At 49.6% G+C, this 16728-nt stretch overlaps 1 protein-coding gene across 2 annotated transcripts; it reads right to left on the bottom strand.

The window, feature by feature from the left end:
* Positions 1-5233: 5233 nt before the first annotated feature.
* MRM3 (mitochondrial rRNA methyltransferase 3) lies at positions 5234-16715 on the bottom strand. Of its 2 annotated transcripts, XM_032137805.2 has the most exons (4): positions 16303-16715; positions 15669-15913; positions 10209-10376; positions 5234-6754 (listed from the first exon to the last, which is right to left on the bottom strand). In XM_032137805.2, the coding sequence occupies exons 1-4, from the start codon at positions 16614-16616 to the stop codon at positions 6219-6221; spliced, it is 1263 nt and encodes a 420-aa protein (XP_031993696.1). In that variant the 5' UTR covers positions 16617-16715; the 3' UTR covers positions 5234-6218. The 2 variants fall into 2 exon arrangements, with proteins under 2 accessions (XP_031993696.1, XP_058287869.1); XM_058431886.1 differs by lacking the exon at positions 10209-10376.
* Between the last annotated feature and the right edge of the window lie 13 nt (positions 16716-16728).

The following is a 16728-nucleotide window of genomic DNA, read 5'->3' as shown; positions in this document are numbered from 1 at the left end:
TTGGAAGCAGGTTCAGCACCAGCTGTGGCATATTCAAGGGCTTCCTCCGGCAGCCAGGAAAAGCAGGCCCTGCAGGTGGAGGCTGGGGGCGGCTGTGAAAACGCCACCCTGGGGTTCCCAGATTTGTGTGTACCACGGTGACTTCCAGATCCCGTCCACCCATCCTCACAACAGCGATGAGGGTTTGTTTTTTGTTTTTTTTTTTGAGACGGAGTCTCGCTCTGTCGCCCCAGCTAGAGTGCAGTGGCACGATCCTAGCTCACGGGTTCAAGCGATTCTTCTGCCTCAGTCTCCCAAGTAGCTGAGATTACAGGCGACACCTCCACGCCTGGCTAATTTTTCTATTTTTAGTAGAGACGGGGTTTCACCATGTTGGCCAGGCTTGAACTCCTGACCTCAGGTGATCTGCCTGCCTTGGCCTCCCAAAGTGCTGGGATTACAGGAGTGAGCCACCGCACCCAGCCTGTTTTTTTTTTCTTAATCTGTCTCCCCAGCATCAAAAATCTGTTTAAGAAAAAGGGTATGTTTTCCACATTGAATTCCTAGTTGGAAAAATAAAAATAAAAAAAGAGAAAAGGGCATGTTTGGGACCGGCATGTACAGCAGATGAAAACCAGCTGCTTTTCCAGAGCGAGGTAACTTCTTGCTCTTGCATTTCGCCCCTTGGTACGTCCTTGAAATCAACGGCCATCACTTACCAGAACGCAGGCAACGAGTACTGTGTTGGCATCGGCCAAGCTTCAAATAGTGAATTTTCAGCCAGACTTTGTTTTTTCCTGTTGCCTAATTAAAGACACTGAAAAGCTGTTCTCCCCTCCTGCTGCCTTGTTCTAGGAGGACTGAATTCAGCAACAATACAGACGGAGCCGGATGTGGCCCAGGAGCAGATCCGGGGGACCTAACACGGTGTTGCACCATGCAGCTTAGGGAGGAAACGCAGGGTCTGAGAGGACACGTGTAGGAACCCTGCACACTGGGAAGCGTAGTAGTGGGAGGGCCCTGAGCGAGGGCACACGCTGTTGACGGTGCCATTGCCCCGGGCAGGCCCATGTGTTGTGCACGTTGTGGGTGGCTGTGCACACAGGCCTGGAGGTTCAGGAGTAGCACTGAGCAGGGGACCGTGAGCTCAAAGGATCTTTCCAGTTTGCCCCGAAGCAGCTGAATGAGAGAAGTGGGCACTTGGCTACACCCCTCACTGCTGCCGCCAACAGACGAGAGCACACGCCCTGCTTCCGCCAGGCTGCGGCTGCTCAAGGCAAAATGCTTTGGGAACAAATCGCCGTTGACCATTAGCTTCATTAGTCCTGGGAAGACAACACGAGGGCGTTCTAGGTACACCTTGAATGTGAGCGCGTGAACACAGGTAAGTATGCTTACTGCCATCTTTCAAGGCGTGTGTCTCACCCCCTTGGTGCTTTGGGACACTTCCCAAGCCCGAGAATGTGTTAGGAGGTTTGGGTGGGACTGTTGGGTTTCTGTTAGTTAAATAATACACAACTCGTGACAGCCTCTGTCTCCAGGTCTGTAGGCCAGTGTGCAATCCAGAGGCAGAGACGGCCTCCAGTCTGGATTCCGGGTGCTTATGCCTCACACACCTGAGGAAGTCACCCACACGTGCTAGAACGAAGATACAGTAGGAGACGTGATCTCAGGGCCAAAAAATCCATCTCTCTTGAATGTCAGAGGACGTGGAAGTCCTACTCGGCAGGCAAGCAGTCAGTACACCCCGCCCTCGGCATCTCAGAGGAGCAGGGAAGGGAGGCTGAAGCCAGAGCTTGCTGCAGCCATCGGCTCCTCCCTCCCCAACCTTGTTTCCTGTTCCCTTCCTGCATTTTTTTTTTTTTTTTTTTTTTTTTTGAGACAAGGGTTTCACTTTTGTCACCCAGGCTGGAGTGTAGTGGCACGATTTGGCTCACTGCAACCTCCGCCTCCCATGTTCAAGCGAGTCTCCTGTCTCAGCCTCCCTAGTAGCTGGGACTACAGGTGCCCGCCACCACGCCAGGCTAATTTTTGTATTTTTAGTAGAGACGGGGTTTCACCATGTTAGCCAGGCTGATCTCGAACTCCTGACCTCGTGATTCGCCCGCCTTGGCCTCCCAAGGTGCTTGGATTACAGGCGTGAGCCACCACACGCACCCCCCTTCCTGCATTTTGAGGAAGCAGCAGCCTTGGTCATGGCCCGTAACAACTCAGACTTCAACTGAAAAAAGTGGCTCTTCCCTACACAACAGTCCAGGAAGCCGGATATTGGGTGTGTGGTGAGGAGAGAACTGATCCATCCATAAGCTATTCCGGATTCTCCGTCACTCAGCCGCGGAGCATCAACCAGGCTTCCTGAAGCTTCGGGAGGACCTGGCTTCAGCTGCTGTCTCAGCTGCTCGAATGTAACATGGTTCCGTAGTTCAGAGACTTCAGTCATCCTGAGCTCATCCACTAACTTGGCTCCTAGCTTATTACGTGTGTGCACTCACTGCACTGATGAAAACAGGAAACATGGCGGGCGCAGTGGCTCACGCCTGTCATCCCAGCACTTTCGAGGCTGAAGCAGGAGGATAGCTTGAGGCCGGGAGTTCAAGACTAGCCTAGGCAACATGGCAAAACCCCATCTAAAAAAAAAAAAAAAAAAAAAAAAACAGGAAACAGGAAACACAATCGTAGAATTTTTAAGGTGGCAGCGTGTTTTCTTAAAAACAGGTGAGCCTGTCAGGTCTGCTCCTGAGGGAGAGGTGGCCTGGTCAAGAGGGTGGCCCCAGGTCCTGCAGTGCAGCTGGTCATTTTCAGCGCAAAGCCCTGGAACCTTGGATGGGGTGTGTGTCTGAGGGCTGTGCGTGGTAGAATGGCAAAAGTGGGGCTAAGTGGGGCTACGTGTGGCCCGGTGTGGCTGGTGCGGACATCTGGGGTTGCTGTCAACCCCAGGGCAAGCGGCAGAAGGTCCCAGGTGAACGGTGGGTCCCCAGAGGTCTGTTTCTCCTCTGGACCTTAATGACCAGGTTCCCAGACAGGAGGCAGCGGCTGGGGCAAGGGGAGAGTGATTTCAGCGCTCTCTGCCCTGAAGCAGGAACCGAAGGGCCAGCCGGTGGGCGCCCAGCGTGAGCTCCAGGCACATCTGGACACCTGTGCTTTGCCCAGAGTTGCTTTTCTCAGAGGCTGCAGTCACGGGAAAGTTGTGCCAGTTTTTCCTGCTATTTCCCGTTTGTCCTCTTTTGCCTCTGTTTTTGTTCCCATGTCTTCTGTACTCCGGGTTCGTTCTTCTGAGGTGGTCTGGGACAATCTGGATGGGTCTCCGACTTTAACACCCTGGAGCACAGACAGCTTGCAAAATGCTCTCTGCTGGAGGCAGACTTCATCCTCTTTTCCTCCCTTTTCAACGATTTAAATCCAGGAAAAAATCGCAGCCCCGCCCTTCAGCACTGGGGTGGTTTTGGAGGCGTCGCCTGCCACCTCCTGGCAGACGCCACTGTGACAGCTACACCACCACACAAAGGCCCGGGAGCGTGGCCGACATCCTGACAATGTTTGTCTCTCGGCCAGTGTTTTTCTTGTCAAATATTGCTCGTTTTTTATTCCTGTTTACTGGGGAAATGGTGACAGAACAAATGTCGGCCTCAAAACTGAGAATTCAAGGTAGTGATTTTCCAAAATCACTCAGCAAATAACAACCATCTGCTCCCCTGTATTCACTGAAGAAAGGACAATTTGCCTCCCTCCTCACCCTCCCTCGTCCCTACTAAATTATACCCATGAATATATAAACTGAACTTAAGGCACCGCATATAAGCCACAGACTCTAAAGTAACGGGATGTAAATTTCTTTTCCCTCTTACACCCAGGATAAAATGGGCTTAGAATTACTTGTCAGTGTTGGCCGGGCGCGGTGGCTCAAGCCTGTAATCCCAGCACTTTGGGAGGCCGAGGTGGGGGGATCACGAGGTCAGGAGATTGAGACCATCCTGGCTAACATCATGAAACCCCGTCTCTACTAAAAATACAAAAAATTAGCCGGGCGTGGTGACGGGCACCTGTAGTCCCAGCTATTCGGGAGACTGAGGCAGGAGAATGGCGTGAACCCGGGAGGTAGAGCTTGCAGTGAGCCGAGATCACGCCACTGCACTCCAGCCTGGGCGACAGAGTGAGATTCCGTCTCAAAAAAAAAAAAAAAAATTACTTTCCAGTGTTTACATTGCTGTTTCTAAACAAGGACAAGGTAATACATGGTTTATTCTTTCACTGTTATTTTGTAACAACAGTCAGTGGGAGTATAACCCCGGGAACAAATCCCAGGAGATTGGTTTTAGGCTGGAAAGATATGAGCTTCCCTTTCATGACTCCTGCTTCTTGAGCACTGTCCTGAGGTGTCTGGGGAGATTGGAGTGGATGAATTTGCGTTCTCCAGGCTGCCTTTCCGCCTGTCCTCTCTGCACCAGCCTTTGGGAGCAGGGTTGTGGGGGCCACTTGCATCGCCCGTTCATGGAGCTCTGGGCAGGTCCAGACCACAGTGGGGCTCCAGAGCAGATGTTCAAATATTCAAATGTCCCTGCAAACACCCCTCCCCTGGAACATGCCAGAGCGATCCCAGCCTGCCCCTTGGCACGTGAATCGTGCTTGGTCATTCGGTTTTACTAGGAAGAGGAAGTTTGACTAGGAAGTTGGGGGAGTAGAAGAGAAAGAAGGGGTGGGGGCATGGTTTCTCCTGGGCACACCAGCAACACATTTGACCTCCCTGGAGTGAGCAGCTGAGGGGCTCCTAAAGAATCCAAACCATTACGGGAGCTGCTGGGCAGAAGGGTGTGGGGCAACACTTCTCGTGTTGTCTTCAACTCCAACTCTGTGTGGTCGCAAAAGCAGTGTTTGTTTGTTTGTTTGTTTTTTGAGACAGAGTCTCACTCTGCCGCCCAGGCTGGAGTGCAGTGGCGCGATCTCAGCTCACTGCAAGCTCCGCCTCCCAGGTTCACACCATCCTCCTGCCTCAGCCTCCTGAGTAGCTGGGACTACAGGCATCCACCGCCACGCCTGGCTAATTTTTTTGTATTTTTAGTAGCGATGGGGTTTCACCATGTTAGCCAGGATGGTCTCAATCTCCTGACCTCGTGATCCGCCCGCCTCGGCCTCCCAAAGCGCTGGGATTACAGGCTTGAGCCACCGCGCCTGGCCCGGCCAGCAGTGCTTAAGAGTCCCATACTCCACCCACCCACCCCATCCCCACAGTTCCTTATAGATACAGTGATGACCATCAGCACTTGCCCTGACACCCCTGGCTACATCCTGGTTTGGCCACTAGTAGGTAAAGATCCAGCTTGCCCTGGGCCCTGGAGGGGCTGAGAACAGAAGGGTCCTGCCGCTGTGTTGTGGGCGTTCATCCTCAGAACCTTGGCCTCTAAACATCAGGGGATGAGATGTAAGTAGGACTAACACAGGGAACCAGGAAACAGTGACATTTTCCTGACAAATGCAGGGTAAGGCTGCAGATTTTGAAATTCAGTTTTCTGCACAGACTTCCGTCTCTGCAAAGTCCTCAAAAAGGTATCTGCAGCGGTGCCAAGAAGGTCTGACACGGCCTGTTGAATTAAGCCGTTTCTATGGATACATAGACAGTGGCTCAGTGAAGGCCTGGACAATCTCAGAGACAGACCATCTCAGCCCAGAACAGAGCTGCTGGATGCCATGAGCTTAGCCTTCAGCTTCCTGGTATTCCCTTAGCCATGTCCTCGTCACCAGGCCAAACGTGACAGGTACTGTGACACACCAACCACACAAAACAACTTTTTAACGTAATCTGCTGCTCATAGTTTATTTTCCACCAACCAATGATCAGCTGTGAGTGACTTGGCTGTGACCCATAACTGGTGCTTGGCGATTACAAACACCCACCAGCTGGCGGAGCGGACACCTTCCTGCCCAGGATGATGCTTCAGGAACTTTCCGGGCACAAAGTGCTTCTTGGTGGACAATTTTTAAAAACACACAGAGCCACGTGGGTCACCTATTTGTGTTGTCACCAAGAGAAAAAAGATAGAACCTCGAAATCAGTGATGCGACGGGAAGAATTCAGACCTGTTCTTTCTGAGGAAGTTCTTATTTTTCCGGTAACCCTATGGCGGCATCACACCTTCCTCCTGAACATGGAAGCCACAGTCACTGACTCCACCAGCCTCCTACGAGTGTGCTGGCGTAGGAGGGGCTGGAGACGTCCTCAAGCAGAAGTCAATTCTGCGTCCTTCTCAGTGGTAACTTCTGTCCCTGCTCAACTGCTCCGCCCTCCCCCGCAGCTGTCTTTTCCCTTCGAAAAGCAGGATGCTTGCCGCCATGGCCGAGTTGAGGCTGTCCACACCAGGCACAACGGGGATCAGCAGCCTCTTGCCACCAGTGCTCTCGGCCAGCTGCAGGGACTCCAGGCTCACCCCGTAGGTCTCCCCGCCAATCACCACAGCTGCCGGCGCCACTGTCCAGTCCGAGCAGTAACTCTGAACCTCAACATCAGGCAGCCAGTCTTGACTGGCTCCAGTTTCTACATCTTCCTCTTCTTCATACTTGTGAAACTTGAGCACTTGCTGATCACACACCCAGCCATGGTCACTAGCTTTATTAGACATCTGAGCCTGGGCATAAAAGCCGCAGTTGTCAGCCACATAGACCCGGGTGTCAGGGGGCAGGTAACTGGGCACGGTTTCCCATTCCAGATTATTGATAATGGGCACCCGGAAATGTGCGCCCATACCCGCCCGGAGCACTTTGGGCTCCCAAGCATCCACACAGCCTAGAAAATAAAAAGACAGGATACGATCAAGATGTTACAAATTTTCCCAGACCGGGGGCTGTGGAGTAGGTCTGATTAATTTTGGATCAAGAGATAAAGCAGAAGTTCTTCTATGATAGCTTTCTTGAGAACTGGGACCTTCTGCCTCTCTGTGACAGCATCCAGCAAAGCGGCTATTAGAGGAGTCATTCCTGCTAGTGCTGAAAATATTTTATTCATCCCTTCAACATCTCCCATTCACATGTGCCAGACACTGCACAGAAGATGCAAAGAGAATTAAAGTCCCCAACCCCAAGGAACGCACAGTGTAGTGGGTGGTGGCACTGGGGTGGTATTTAAACAGATGACTACAGTATCAGTAACTGATGTAAAAGCAGCACCAACACAGTCACAGAAAACCCACAGACAAAGCAGGGCAATGAGGAAAACCATCTAAAAGACCACGACACTGAGAGAAAGGCCCAGGCAGAGGACAGAGCTAGGAGAGGAAGTGGAAGAGTGGCGCAGCCTAAGGACTGCAAGCAAGGTGAGCCGGCCAATCGGTGGTGGCGCTGTGGCGGCCCAGGAGGTGAGCGGGCCAATCAGCGGATGGCGGTGTGGTGCCACAGGTGAGCCAGCCAATCAGCGGGTGGGGGTGTGGTGGCACAGGTGAGCCGGCCCATCAGCGGATGGCGGTGTGGTGCCACAGGTGAGCCAGCCAATCAGCGGGTGGGCGTGTGGTGGCACAGGAGGTGAGCCGGCCAATCAGCGCTGGGGCTGTAGTGGCACAGGAGGTGGGAGGTGGGCAGGCCAACACTGAGGAGGCCGCCTATGCGAAGATGAGGAGTTTGGCATTTTATGAGAAGACAGTATCATGCCATTGAGGGATCTTACGCAAAGCAGCGACAGAATCAGATCTATAGTTTCATCAAGACCCATTGGGCTTCAACTTTCAGTCTGCACTGGAGCAGGGAAGGTCCTAGAGATGAGGAAATGAGGCAAGAGGCAACCTGGGCAGCAGGCTGCCACGCCTGGCCTTTCCCAGGGGCTGCTCCTCACCATGGGCAGGCTGGGAGAGCGGCCGAGCGTGGGGCCTCAGTGACTGCATCGCCTCCCACCCTCCCCGCACAACTTGTTAGCACAAGTCTTCTCCTGACGAGTTATTTTAAAAGTTCATTTGTCAAACCTCAGGACAGATGAACCAGGCAAACCAGATTTTAAATGGAGAATAAGACACAGAGGATGTAACAGCACCTGCACCCCCAACCACGGGCTTTCCCTCGCCCTGCGGGAAACCAGAGATAGGCCCAGATGTGTGGGAGGAGCGGCCGAGGCTGACCCCTCTGCCTGGAGGGGAGAAGGGAAAGGCGAGACTCCTTCCATCATCCTCATGTCCTGGATACTGGGCACCACACCAAGTATTTTCCACCTTCTTTCCCTATTTCTTACACCCCAGCCATCAGTATCAATGTGAAAACCACACTGCTTGGATTATTTAGATTTATTTCCAAATCCCACAACAGCTATCAGAGCACTAAATAATGGGGCGAGTAAGTGGGTACTGATCACGGAACCCCAGCATGTAGCTCTCACACTGGCACAGAAACGTATTCTAGCAAGGCGTGACTGAGGAAGAGTTGCGAGCAGCAATTTAGGCAAGTCTCAACAACGGGTGCCACTATTAGTTTACTTTTAATGGTGGCTGGGGTGTTTCTGATGAATGGTACTCTCTGTCCCCTCCACCCCCCAAGGTGTAATAGACATTTTAGGCGTGCTCCAACTGTGAGGCAAGTCTGTTTAGAGCCAAGCCTATTAATCCCTATTTCTGATGACAACGGACAGAAATGTAATGAGGCCAATTTGTGTGCGAGGCATGTGACGCACGCTGAGGCTAAGGGAATCTAAGGGAAACGGACCACAATGACATTAGGATTCAGAGCTGCTGACGTCATTCCTTTTATAGGATTCAGAACTGCTGATGTCATTCCTTTCACAGGATTCAGAAGTCAAGACTTAGGAATGGCTCATATACTCAGCAATTTGGGAACTCAAGATCATTACATAAAGAACCAGAAACCAGGTGTTAAAATTGGCATCTATTTCTTTTCCATAATTGATGTGAAGTTCTCCAACAGCCTAGCAGGTTTCATGATAATTTTAAAAGATAACAAACATGGCTGGGTATGGCGGCTAATGCCTATAATCTCAGCATTTTGCGAGGCCAAGGCAAGAGGATCCCTTGAGCTTAGGAGTTCGAGAACAGCCTGGGCAACACAGCAAGACCCTGTCTCTACAAAAAACGTAATTTTTAAAAAAGAGAATCAACATTTACTGAATTACTCGTGTGCCAGGTAAGGTGTGAAGTAACTTATGTGCATCGTCTCACTTAATCCTCACAATGACCAGGGAGATTCTGTTATTCCTCCCAGTTCACCAACGAGGAAGCTGACACTTCAGGGACTACTGCTCAGGGACCACAGCTAGTAAAGGCAGACCAAGATCCAAAGCCGTGTCTGCCTGCCCAGAGCCCTAGCTCACCTAACAATGGTGGACTTGGCTGGGCGTGGTTATTCATGCCTGTAATTCCAGCTACTGCTCAGGGACCACAGCTAGTGAAGGCAGACCCAAGACCCAACCCATGTCTGCCTGCCCAGAGCCCTAGCTCACCTAACAGTGGTTGACGGCCGGGCGCGGTGGTTCACGCTTGTAATCCCAGCACTTTGGGAGGCTGAGGCGGGTGGATCACGAGGTCAGGAGATCGAGACCACGGTGAAACCCCGTCTCTACTAAAAAATACAAAAAATTAGCAGGGCATGGTGGCGGGCGCCTGTAGTCCCAGCTATTCGGGAGGCTGAGGCAGGAGAATGGCGTGAACCCGGGAGGCGGAGCTTGCAGTGAGCTGAGATTGCGCCACTGCACTCCAGCCTGGGTGACAGAGTGAGACTCCGTCTCAAAACAAACAAACAAACAAAAAAAAACAGTGGTTGACTTGGCTGGGCGTAGTTGTTCATGCCTATAATTCCAGCACTTTGGGAGACTGAGGCAGGAGGACTGCTTGAGTCACAGCCAGTTCAACACCAGCCTGGGCAACATCGTGAGACCCCATCTCTTTAAAAAAAAAAAAAAAAAAGACCAGACCAACTAATGCACCTGGTTTTATTATTTTTTTTTTTTTGAGAGGGAGTCTCACTGTCTCCCAGGCTGGAGTGCAGTGATGAGCTCACTTGACATGTGATGAGCTTTGACATCCCAGGCTCCAGCAATGCTCCCACCTCAGCCTCCCAAGTTGCTGGGACTGAGTACAGGCACACCCCACCACACCCAGCTAATTGTAATTTTTTTTGTAGAGATGAGGTCTCACTATGTTGCCCAGGTTGGTCCTGAACTCCTGGGCTCAAGTGACCCTCCTGCCTTGGCCTCCCAAAGGGCTGGATTACGAGTGTGAGCCACCATGCCTGCCCTTTGATGCTCTTACCTTTGGTGAGTAACACTTTGCTGCAGCCTGCCCCAGCTGCAGATCTCAGAATTGTCCCCAGGTTCCCAGGGTCACGGAGATTGTCACAAATCAATAATAAAGGTAGTGAATGCTGAAGCTGAGTCTTTGGATATGTCATCTTAACATGGTCAGGTTTGGCAAAAATCCCTGAGGAAACAAAACAGATGGTTTACTTGCCTGGTGTGGGCGTGGGGAATAGTCTGACTTTTCATTCACTTATCAATCTTGATATGGTCTTAGTTACATAAAAATACACAAATATGGGCTAGGTGTAGTGGCTCATGCCTGTAATCCCAGCACTTCGGGAGGTCAAGGCGGGTGGATCACCTGAGGTCAGGAGTTCAAGACCAGCCTGGCCAACATGGCAAAACCTCGTCTCTACTAAAAATACAAAGATTAGCCAGCCGTAGTGGCGCATGCCTGTAGTCCCAGCTACTTGGGAGGCTGAGGCAGGAGAATTGCTTGAATCTGGGAGGTGGAGGTTGTGGTGAGCCAAGATCACGCCACTGCACTCCAGCCTGGGCGACACAGTGAGACTCCCTCTCAAAAAAAAAAAAAAAAAAAAAGATAAAGAAAAAAAAAACACGAATACATTTTGATTGGCAAAATTCAAACAACATAAAATTCTACCAGTACCACTCTCCTCCCCCTCAACTGTTCTGCTTTGGAGTGTATCCTTTTAGAACTTGTTCTATGCATCTGCCTATATATACGCACACCTGTCCATATATAAATGTGTTTCTTTTACATTCCGTGTCATACTCTGTATTATTCTGTAATCTACTTATTTTATGTAACAACATGTCTTTTTTTTTTTAATTTTTTTAAATTATTTTATTTTTTTTGAGATGGAGTCTTGCTCTGTCACCCAGGCTGCAGTGCAGTGGCGCAATCTCAGCTCACTGCAAGCTCCGCCTCCCGGGTTCACACCATTCTCCTGCTTCAGCCTCTCCGAGTAGCTGGGACTACAGGCGCCCACCACCATGCCCAGCTAACCTCCCAAAGTGCTGGGATTACAAGCGTGAGCCACCGCGCCCGGCCTTCTGCCCGGCTAATTTTTTTGTATTTTTAGTAGAGACGGGGTTTCACCGTGGTCTCGATCTCCTGACCTCGTGATCCGCCCGCCTCAGCCTCCCAAAGTGCTGGGATTACAAGCGTGAGCCACCACGCCCGGCGTAACAACATACCTTGAACTTACCATGTCAACATGTTTGAAGCTACTTTTTTCCTTTAACTGCTGTAGGCTATTTTTTTTTGAGACAAGAGTCTCACTCTCTTACTCTGTCGCCCAGGCTGGAGTACAATGGTGTAATGCTGGCTCACTGCAACCTCTGCCTCCCGGGTTTAAGCAATTCTCCTGCCTCTCAGCCTCCCAAGTGGCTGGGATTACAGGCACCCGCAACCACAGCCGGCTAATTTTTTGTATTTTTAACAGACAGGGTTTTGCCATGGTGGCCAGGCTGGTCTCGAACTCCTGACCTCAGGTGATCCACCCTCCTCGGCCTCCCAAAGTGCTGGGATTACAGTTGTGAGCCACCATGCCCAGCCTCTATTTTGTAGTATGAATGTACCGCAGTTCATTTAGCTCTTCCCCTATGGACTGTTATTTGAATTTTTCCGTTACAAATGCTGCTGCAATGGGTATCCCTGTAGGACTGTCTGTCCATGTGTCTAAAAATTTCTCTAGCATAAATACCTGTGAGTGAAATGGACAAATGATGTGTGTGCACTCTTAACGTTCACACAGGCTCTTTCAGTTTATTCACATCAGGAACTCATAAATACCTGTTTTCGGCTGGGCGCAGTGGCTCATGCCTATAATCCCACCACTTTGGGAGGCTGAGGTGGGCGGATCACAAGGTCAGGAGTTCGAGACCAGCCTGAACAACATGGTGAAACCCCATCTCTAATAAAAATACAAAAATTAGGCTGGGCACAGTAGCTCACGCCTGTAATCCCAGCACTTTGGGAGGCTGAGGTGGGCGGATCATGAGGTCAGGAGATCAAGACCATCCTGGCTAACACGGTGAAACCCCGTCTCTAGTAAAAATAACAAAAAAATTAGCCGGGCGTGGTGGCAGGCGCCTGTAGTCCCAGCTACTTGGGAGGCTGAGGCAGGAGAATGGTATGAACCCGCGAGGCGGAGCTTACAGTGAGCCGAGACCACGTCACTACACTCTGGCCTGGGCGACACAGCGAGACTTCGTCTCAAACAAACAAACAAAAAACAAAAATTAGCCAGGCATGGTGGCGCATGCCTGTAATCCCAGCTACTCAGGAGGCTGAGGCAAGAGAATTGCTTGAACCCAGGGGATGGAGGTTGCAGTGAGGCAAGATCACGCCATTGCATTCCAGCCTGGGCAACAGAAAGAGACTCTGTCTCAAAAACAAAAAACAAAACGAAACAAAACCTGTTTTCCAGCTCAAACCCTTCTCAACAGCGGGTCTATCATTTGTTTCCATTTGTCCCAATGTGACAGAAAAAACAGCACGCCATTATTGTAACTTGCCTTTTCTCTGATTACTAGAGAAGCTGAACACCTTACTGTTTGCGATCTTCTTCAGTGAATTCCTGTGCTCCCTTAACTGTCTTGTTTCTATAACCTGTGCCCATCTTCCTACCAGGTAGGCTTTTAAAAAATAGTTTGTAGGCTTAAATATTTAAAAAGCAATTATTAGCCTGCTATACTCTGATTTATCTGTCCTTTTATCACTCATTTTAAAATTCAAAGTACATTCGTAGGAAAAAGAATCTGAGTTTCAAAACTTGAACGCATCAAAGTAATGACTCCTTTCTCAAATACACTGGCTTGGAAGCACTGTCTTAGGGACATACTCTGCAAAACGAAGGGGCTATAGGTGCAGTGAACGCTTGAGTCACTTCTAAGGCCTCATGCTGGAGGTCCAGATGCCTGGGAGCTTTAGAATGGGTACAGCCACTTACTGGTGACCTCTCTGTCCTCAGCCTAATACAAAGGAGTAAAATGGGGTCTGGGACCATCTGGGAAAATGAAAACCCTAAGTGGCCTTCTTAGTGGAAAATTCTCTCCTTATTTAATAATCTCTACATTATAAAATTATATATACATTATATAATAATCTACATTATATAATCTCTACATTATTATAATAATCTCTAAAGTTGTTTTTTTTTTTTTTTTTGAGGCGGAGTCTCGCTCTGTCGCCCAGGCTGGAGTGCAGTGGCGCAATCTCAGCTCACTGCAAGCTCCGCCTCCCGGGTTCACGCCATTCTCCTGCCTCAGCCTCTCCGAGTAGCTGGGACTACAGGCGCCTGCCCGGCTAATTTTTTTGTATTTTTAGTAGAGACGGGGTTTCACCGTGGTCTCGATCTCCTGACCTCGTGATTCACCCGCCTCGGCCTCCCAAAGTGCTGGGATTACAAGCGTGAGCCACCGCGCCCGGCCTAATAATCTCTAAAGTTTTATGGAAAGAATTTATGGGAAAACAGAACTGGAAAAAGGCTAATAACAATATTAAAAATGGCTTTGAGTACATGAAACTGCTGTGGTATAGATGAAGTTATTCACATGGGTGTGTCACATATCCACAAGTTTCTTTTTGAATCACCATGTTTACTGGTAGAGGTGATAATGACCTCTTAGTAAACTTTTTTTTTAGGCCAAGTACTACCCTAAACTCCTTATGTATAATTATCAAATATTCAATCCCTTTGTAGTCTGCTCCCAAGGGACTGTACAGTTTTGAATCTTACTAGTATTTTGTCGTATATAATTCCTCCAATAAATGGACTACTGACTGAAGTCAGGAGATGAATGAAATAGTACTTGTATTGAAACATGATACAATCAAAGATTTAGGATTCTTTCTAAAAGATGGTGCACGTAAAAAGCCTACCCACCACTGAAGGCAATGGAAGGGTATTAGGCATCTGTGTGCTGTGAGAGAGCCTCCACTTCGGAGTCACAGATGGCCACAAGCCATTCAGTAGGGCTGGGGACCTTAGAAGTCCTTTACTTCTACTTGCATGTCTCTGGTGATGAGAACCCACTATACAGAGGCCCTACTTACGTCACTGGATTCTGGGGAATGTCTGTCTAAAGCTTGACAGGTGCTGCCAGTTCCTATCCATTTCTCCCTTATTCCTTGCCCTCAAATCTAAAATATAGTAACATAAGGATAAGCCAGGAAATGGTGAAAGCAGGTATAATGATGAAGTTCAAGATGGGCTGGCCACTGTGAGCACACCTGCCCCAAGTGACAAGCACAAGTTCAAGATGGGCTGGCCACTGTGAGCACACCTGCCCAAAGTGACAAGCACGGTAAAAATGAATGACACTTTCACTGAAGCATGGAGTGTGGATTAGAGGGCTGTAGCTAGTGAGAATATGGTTACTTAGCATGAGTAATTCTAGGTACTTGAGTAATCCTAGGTACTTGAGTAATCCACGTCCCCATCCTAGGATCTAAGAGCTCTGAGTGCAGAGGCACAGATCCCTGTGACTCACTGGGTTACAGAGACAAGAGATGGTTCCCCAGAATTTCCTCTCTCAACAGTTCAAGGATTCAGTTTTCATATCTTAAAACTCCAATGTCAAAAACGTACGAAAAACTTATCTTCTCATATTTAGACCAAAGACTTTGTAATTGCTAATCGACATCAGAGTTAAATAAGGTTAAGTTAGATTCAGTCAAATGAAGAAACAGACTAGAAGACAAGGTTCTCTGTTTATTGAGCTAAACAGGGCAGTAAATTGTGGCTTATACCTCACTTCTTAGATCTGCTTCTAGAATAAGGAGTTTATTGACAGTTATCACCACATTGGCAGAGGTTTTGCAAAAATGAAGGGCTAAATCTCTCAGTAAACAGTTTCTTAATTTTTAATCTGACATAAAAAGTTGAAGAAATAATCTAAAAAATATCAGGTTTGAGGAATCGTGTTTCTTCCTAGAGACCATAAAGAGCCACAACACAAATGATAGTGAAACACGGGTTTCAATTTCCATTGAAAATACTCTAAGATGCACAGGTTTGAGAATTATATTTTTCTAATTGTAACATTTTGAATTTCATTTCAATGAAATCTGCTGTCCTAAGACAAGTATGAGAAATTAATCCTAGGTCTCCACACCTTAAGATACACTGTGTAAGGCCGGGTGCGGTGGCTCACGCCTGTAATCCCAGCACTTTAGGAGGCTGAGGCAGGAGGATCACCTGAGGTCACAAGTTCGACATCAGCCTGGCCAACATGGTGAAACCCCATCTCTACTAAAAATACAAAAATTAGCCGGGCGTGGTGGCAGGCGCCTGTAATCCCAGCTACTGGGGAGGCTGAGGCAGGAGAATCCCTTGAACCTGAGAAGCAGAGGTTGCAGTGGGCCGAGATCGCGCCATTGCACTCCAGCCTGGGTGACAGAGCAAGACAAAAAAAAAAAAAGATACACTGGGTAATCACTAACCCATTATTCCTTGTGGCGTTACGAGGTCGGACCAATCCTTGATATCTTCAAATTTCACCTTAATGAGGCTGACACCTTTCAGCTTATTGACAGGCAGCTCCTTTAGGTATTCTAGACGACTAAAGAAGAACGTTTTTGGCACGGCTCCAGCCTTGAGAGCGTCTGTAATGAGCCTGCGACCTTCCAGCAGGATCTTCCCTTGTTTTTCCCGAAATGACCTGGACTTTACTATTGTCATTACACTGCTGTAGATGGAAATTAAAAAAAAAACAGGTAACTATCAACATCCTTGTTACTGAGACACGCTTAGTTGTAACAGAAATAAAGAGCTAAGGAGAGGGCCGGGCGCGGTGGCTCACGCCTGCAATCCCAGCACTTTGGGAGGCCGAGGCGGGCGTATCACTTGAGGTCAGGAGTTCCAGACCAGCCTGGCCAACATGGTGAAACGAAAACAACAACAAAGAGCTATGGAGAAACAGAAGCTAATTCCAAAAACGCTTATTCGGCCCTCTGTGCATAATACAAAAACCAGTGGGCTGTACTGGAAGAAGTCCTCCATTGGAAGGAGGTTAAGGTTCCGCTGTGAAACGGGAAGGGAAACGAGAACATTCGACAGGCTCAAGAACCACATCACCTCAGCCTCCTGTCCCCGGGATAAGCTTTATCGTAGCGAAGCCCAGACTCTTCCCAGGTGCTGGGAGCGCGGGATGCGGACTCCTCGAGCGGTAGTTCCTCTAGTTGCTCCTGGGCACTGGCCTCAGATGGTGCCTTGCGGGGCTGCTTCCCAGGAGCGCGCTTCTGTTCCACCACCTCTCCGGAAGGAAACACCACTTTCACTGGGCTCCGCCGCAGCGCCCGGACCCAGCGCCTCGCGTCAAGGTCCCAAGCCTGGACCACCTGCAGCAACGGTCGCACAACAAACCTCGCGGGTCTCACCAACGCCGCCATCTTCCCTGAGACCCGGGCTGCGTCACGAAAGCGCGCCGTCGGCGGCCAGTGACGTCACGGTCCTTGGCGCCCTTCGTGGACCGGGCTGTATCGTGCGCGTGACGGCTGCGTG

Source organism: Hylobates moloch, unplaced genomic scaffold, assembly GCF_009828535.3.
Source record: "Hylobates moloch isolate HMO894 unplaced genomic scaffold, HMol_V3 SCAFFOLD_19, whole genome shotgun sequence".
Taxonomy (NCBI): Eukaryota; Metazoa; Chordata; class Mammalia; order Primates; family Hylobatidae; genus Hylobates; species Hylobates moloch.
The sequence above is the reverse complement of the archived record's forward strand: the minus strand, read 5'-3'. Positions and strand labels throughout refer to the sequence as shown.

Bases quoted from the DNA above. Each gene is read 5' to 3' on its own strand.
- MRM3 (XM_032137805.2), bottom strand. From the start codon at position 16,616: ATGGCGGCGTTGGTGAGACCCGCGAGGTTTGTTGTGCGACCGTTGCTG. The intron at 15,914-16,302 runs GTGATGTGGTTC...TTCCATCTACAG, and splicing joins CCCGGGGACAGGAGGCTGAG to CAGTGTAATGACAATAGTAA. The intron at 6,755-10,208 runs GTAAGAGCATCA...TTTATTTTCTAG, and splicing joins CAAAGTGTTACTCACCAAAG to GCTGTGTGGATGCTTGGGAG.